At 39.8% G+C, this 6,207-nt stretch overlaps 1 protein-coding gene across 1 annotated transcript; it reads right to left on the bottom strand.

Annotated features, from left to right (window-relative positions):
* Positions 1 to 476: 476 nt before the first annotated feature.
* Positions 477 to 5,094, bottom strand: LOC145996255 (hemolymph lipopolysaccharide-binding protein-like). Its single transcript, XM_083132679.1, has 3 exons — positions 5,034 to 5,094; positions 2,590 to 2,856; positions 477 to 676 (listed from the first exon to the last, which is right to left on the bottom strand). Exons 1-3 carry the CDS (start codon positions 5,092 to 5,094, stop codon positions 477 to 479), a joined length of 528 nt encoding a protein of 175 aa, XP_082988805.1.
* Positions 5,095 to 6,207: the final 1,113 nt, after the last annotated feature.

The raw sequence follows: 6,207 nt of genomic DNA, 5'->3' as shown, positions 1-6,207 counted from the left end.
TATTTCCGTTGCATTTTTCGTAGCATAACCAATCAGAAGCGACCTCTAAGTCACGAGTGCAGTTGTAATGGCGGCCACGTGAGATGTAAAGAATGTATCACTTCACACTTTTAAAGGTCGATAACTATTCAACCGAGAGGAATAACGTTTCACATAAAATGGTATTAGGTAAATAACAATGGCACTGCTTAAATTCATAATTATAACGTACACTGTACACGTATGGAAGAATATTTTAGTTGTTTCAATTGTGAACACCGTGCATTCATCATAGATGGCGTAACTCGAGTATTTCGTGTTGTATATATTATGCATTGTAATCGCAAAAGCTACCCGAGATATTACATGAAAAGCTTCCGTGTAAAATACTATCTGCTATAAAAATTTTGGAAGTATATTTACATAGCATTTATGCTAGCAGAAATGTTAAAGGAAATGCTTCCGTCTAAAGCGAGCTTTTCACTTCATAACTGGTCCTAGCTCGTTGCATAGACATGTCCCACGAGGGACTCGGGAACGTATCCGTACCTCTCGCAGATGAAGGGGTTCTTGATACTGCACCGGATGTCGTTGAGTTTGCCGCTTGGGAGGATGATGGACCCGCAGTCTTCCGGGCCTGCAAAGTTGTCAGGTTGTCCACCTTGGAAGGAGTGGTACGGCGTGTATAAGTCGTCTCCTGCGGAACATTGATTGATTAAATCTGCAATTTTGGGTGCGTCACCACTTAGGCTATTTTGCACCAATCACATTATACGGGATCCAACCCCTTATCATTACTATAACTAATATAACGTAACTGTAATGTAGTGTAACTAAAATATTGTGACTTCAGTTAAAAGATGAGGCTGAAATGGGTAATCAGCACACATAAGGACAAAACACATACACACAGCCCTACAGATGATTCTACTGGCCGTAGGTCCAGACGTCAGAGCCTCGTTAGTCTGCTAATTGCAGTCCAGGGTGTACTACGTGGAAGTGAGGTTCACAGTTGGGCGTTCTACGTGTACGAATCACCCCTTAGACCTCAGCTAGTAGCGAAAACAGAACACGATTTATATGGCAAAACCAGTTGAAAAGTAAATATTGAGATTCAGCTCAGTTTGATGTGGAATGCAGTGGAAAATATAAACAATGGGCTTCGTTTTAATATTCTTATACAATGTGATCTACGGTAAAGATCAGAATTTTGCAGACTAGAAACAATTTCATTACCATTTAGTTGTAAATAACAGATAACCAGTAACAGCTGGATCATTATGCAGATTTATAGAAAGAATCCAATGGAATTTCCTCCTCTCCGTAGGGCAGAGCTAAAAGGACTTCCATATATGATTACCCACTGAGGTAAATAACCATTCTGTGATTGCTTGCGCAATGGTGCAAGATGTTGCTGATGCCTTTTACCATATGCAGACTCTAAAATATATCGTTACATTATTTTAAGTATATCGGCATGGGCTACCAAAAGGAAACGTATATGGTGTTCTTTCTACAAGCGAGAATGTGTCCAAAATTCATTATTCATTGAACATGCAATTTCTTTTCGATCACAATACTTCCTCTTAATTATTATAAGGTACTGATCTTACAAACAAGAATAGCAAAACGTTACAATTCAAACTGGAATAAAGTTTGGGACCAGCACTGTTCTTTAAAATTTCTTTGGGAGCTCCTTCCGGTAGAAAATATCAAAGATGCCCATGGCCAAAAGTAGTTATGGCGATAAATAACTTTCTGCTTGTTTCTGCATTGCTGAAAAATTACTTGCAAATTTAATATTTGGTGGGGCACGTATATATCTGAATTGTGAATATTTCCAAAGGCTTCATTGATTGATTGATTTAAAATTGTTGGCTGCGTCGCCACCTAGGCCCATTTTGCACCCTTTAATATATATATGGAGAAGATCACCTTATCTAGAACCCTTACCTCAAAATTTAAAAAAGGGGTGTAAAAAGTCCCATCGGAAAGTTTTAAAATGCGGGTTGTAAATCGACTTCCATGGTCAAACACAGCACATTACAAAACGTAAGGATAATTCAAAAACCTCCAAAGGCTTGATTTTCTTTAATTTCCGTCAATTTTCTTCCAACTTTGGCTAATCGCGAAGATGGGGATGAAAAGAGATAAGATAAAATTGTTGAAAGAAGTAACACACATGGAGAGGACACAGCACAAGACCTCAGATGATTATATTTGCTGTGAATCCAGACGCCAGAGCTTCGTTAGTCTACAAAATGCAGTCCAGTGTGGTAGAAAGGTTCGTATTTGAATATCTTCAGAGAAGGTGGCCTCTCACATGCAGTGGCGTGGCCAGGATTTTCGAAAGGGAGGGGGTTATGTATACATTTTCTTGGTGGTCAGCAGTCATTTTGTCATATTTTCCTACCTTTGATGTACTTTTTTTAGGAATACAGGGCGAAAAGGGAGTTATAACCCCCATCAACCCGCCCTTGGGCACGCCACTGCTCACATGTAAGAATTTTAGTCAGACTATTTCCTTTTTGAAATTATTCCTCTGGAGCATAGTACAAGGCCAAATGTTGATATTGTGGACCAGCCTCCAGTTGTACCAGAAGAGCTTACCGAAAATAGTCTCGAAGATGCCATCCCTATTCCTGTCGTGAAACCCAATGTTCACTGTCGGGTGGGGGATGCCCGTAGGGAGACCGACCTTGTTAACGATGTTGCCCAGAGTTTTTTCCTCCCCCGGGGAGTCCACGATGGCAAGATGACTGCCCTGCAAAGCACAGACCACAAACGCCTGGTCCCACGTCATCAGGTCGTCCTTGTAGTAGGTGTACCTCCCAAAGCGATAGCCTCTGCCCAGTAAGCTTCTGGTGTTTATGATTTCTGGAAGATAGAAAAGCAGGCAGGTCTCAAAACTACTACTACTACTAATAACAATGATAGTAACAATATAAATATATAAATGAATACGTTAATACGTATAATTTATTGATATATTGATAATAATATGTAAGTTAATTATTACAGTTTTGTTATTGAATGAATAGGTAAAAAGGCGGTTTAAGGATAGAAATATAACAACACGTATTCGTTTTCTCATTTAGGTGTCTTTAGGATAGTCAACATTTGTATGGAAACAACTGTCCTGGCAAGGAAATGAATGTCAAAAAGATAAAGAATTGAATATTTATTGAATAAAGAAGGATGCTATATCAGTTGACACAAAGTAAAGTTCATGATTAATATTTTATGCAAATTATTACAAGGGTCGTTCAAGGTTGACCGGGATTTTTATTTCTGCAGAGGAAATAGGTAGCAGAAGAAACACCAAACTATGTCAGTTTTTCAAAGTATTCTCCGTGCGCGCCGAGGCACCGTTGCCATCGTTCTGGCAGCTCCGGAATTCCTTTGGCGTAGAAAGAACTTGGTTGTTGTCGTAGCCACTGGAGGACATCGCTCCGCAGTGCTTCTTCCCTCGCAGATGGTCTTTAAGGGGTGCAAACAAATGATAATCACTGGGGGCTAAATCCGGACTGTAGGGGGGATGGGGCAGAACTTCCCAGCGCATGTCGGCCAGAGGAGTTGTTGTCACATTGGCCGTGTGAGGGCGGGCATTGTCATGGAGAAGAATGACATTTCCAGACAACATCCCAAATCTTTTCCTGCGAATGGACTTTCGTACAGCTCCACTCAACAATGTGGAGTAATACTGGGCATTAATCGTGCTCCCTTTGTCCAGAAAATCCACATGGATAACTCCCTTCATGTCCCAGAAGACACTTGCCATGATCTTTCCAGCGGATCACCAGCTCCCGTCCTTCGCGAAACTGCTCACACCATTCGTACACTCTTGTCCGCGACATCGTTTGTTCACTATACTGTACTTGCAATCGTCTGAAAATCTCGGCTGGTTTCACTTTCTCCTTCACGAGAAATTTGATTACACACCGCTGCTCCACAGCCACAAACACACTGCTTTCCGCCATGTTCGCTGCAACTGCTGCGCATGCGCGAAATACGTCATGCCGGGCGCTAGTTACTCGCGAAGGAATACATTACGTCACCCGCACGTTTCATCATGATCCGGCTATTCATCGATTTTTTACGTACGAAAATCCCGGTCAACCTTGAACGAACCTTGTATAAGTAGCAGTGCAAATAAATCTTCTTTGGTACAGTGGTATGCATAAGTATTACCAAGAAAATTGGCGCTTTTTAAAGCTCTCATTGCGCGAAACAAAGAGAATTAACATGGTGATTGCAAACAAGCTGTTGTCAACCTCTGCACCAGCATACGTAAAAATACAGGGTGTCCTACGAACGGCGCAATTTTGTAAACGAAACCTGTACATACATAAGTCATACACCAAATGTTAGTCCTGTTAAACATAGAAACAACAAACGGGGTGCAGTGTTGTTCATGCAGTGTTGCCAAATGTAAGTGAAAGTGTAAATTTATTTTTCCACAAAGCATGGAAAATTGCATGTCAAACATTCGTACGGAAATTTGGACGTCAATTTCCACCTTGGGTAGGTGGACTATTTCGCCATCTATAGTTCAGAGAAGAAAACCGATCGTTTTCGCGTATAGCCAATACTGAAATGCCTCGTAAAGGCGTACGGTCCAAATGGGTGTTTTAAAAAAAATATGAGGTACAGTGGCAACACTGTTGATGTTTGAAGGCAACAAAAGGTGTGTTTAGTGATGGTCTATGACATGGAAATACTGGAAACAGGAAAAAAAGAAAATGAAAATTTTCCATGCTTTGCGGTCATTGACTTAGATGATTATAATTTAACGAATACATCATTACGATTAGCTTAAACGGGCAGAAAGGAAACTATAATACTCGTAAGAAATATTAATGAACGTAGTCTATACGTGATTCACGACCATACGAATATCAAGTTGATTGATAATTGATCACTCTTCACGTTGTTAAGAAGAGCTCTACGAGCGTATATTAACATACATTTGGGATATTTGCTGTTCAGTTACTTTACCTAAGTGTACCACATTTCCATGTTTGTAAATATGTATCAAAATATGATATATTTACCTGCTTGAGCATAAATGAACGAGAGTAGAAGGGCAGACACTAACACTGGTAACTTCCCCATGATAGCTCTTTGTATTTGGAGTTCCTATATGATGAATGAAATGCAAAATCAGCATAGTTATATTAAATATAACCAAAGAAAACAGATACATTAATAGGTAATATTTACCACGAATCATTACTTAGACGCTATGATTTTAGCTACAGCCATTAAGATCCTCTGTGTACTGAGAACCCCCTATTTATCCTCAGGTTTTATCATAAATATGGATATTTGATATGTGTTATTTAGCGTAGCTTTTCTCCCCCTTTCAGCTAATCACGACAATGAGGATTGGTGATAACATGATGAGATTGATAAAGGAACTCTTATAAACAACATCCATGTCCAGGATTTCAATTCGGGATCCCTGGCGTCGAAGCATGCTGTGCTAACTACTCCGGCATAAATATGCAGTTAACTGACCAGAAGTTTTGGAAGTCAAAGTGCGACATCCAGTGATTGGTTGATTGATTCATTCAACTTCGCTCTTCTGTAAATTTGTCTAGAATGTATGGACCATAGTGCGCGCGAAGTCGTCATTTTGTTATATTTCTGTTTTATTTGTGCCAGATTGATGGAATCATTGTTAATTTTGCCACCAGAGGTCAATCGGTTACGCAATGACGTAATGAGGAAGCCTCGGTGCGACCTCGCAGTCCTTCAGGCAGCGCATTTTGGATTCTGACACAAGGAGAGGAAGTTGTTTTCCTCAAGGTAGACAGACACTTTGCGAAGGTGTCTGAGGAACCACGATATGGAGGAGAAGGAGAAGTACTTTCCGTAATGTTTTAAGTTTCGACCTTGCACTCACTCACTCAAATATGTTTTGTTCATAATCTTTCTCTTCTATACTACGTGAAGAAGTGACTTGACAGTCAAAAGACAGATTTACTTCATTATTAATTAGTTAGACGAATATCCATCAAACTGGCCTAAGTGAGAAGACAATATTTTTCTATAAGCGAGTTTATTGTCGAACAAACTTTATTCATGTAGTCTAATTGTGCTTGCACATTATATAAATAAAATCGCATAATCTGGAACAGTGTTGTATCTGTACATTCGAATAGGATAGTATATAAGTAGACATTTAAGACGGAAATCTTCCACTGCGCGCTTACTTCAAGGTTT

This window comes from Lepisma saccharinum, chromosome 12 (assembly GCF_977018435.1).
Source record: "Lepisma saccharinum chromosome 12, izLepSacc3.1, whole genome shotgun sequence".
NCBI lineage: Eukaryota > Metazoa > Arthropoda > Insecta > Zygentoma > Lepismatidae > Lepisma > Lepisma saccharinum.
Note: the sequence above shows the minus strand (reverse complement) of the source record. Positions and strands in the feature narration are given on the sequence as shown.

Coding starts and splice junctions, on each gene's coding strand:
- LOC145996255 (XM_083132679.1), bottom strand. CDS start 5,094: ATGGGGAAGTTACCAGTGTTAGTGTCTGCCCTTCTACTCTCGTTCATT. Junction 2,857..5,033: donor GTTCATTTATGCTCAAGCAG/GTAAATATATCA, acceptor TCTATCTTCCAG/AAATCATAAACACCAGAAGC. Junction 677..2,589: donor CATCTTCGAGACTATTTTCG/GTAAGCTCTTCT, acceptor AATGTTCCGCAG/GAGACGACTTATACACGCCG.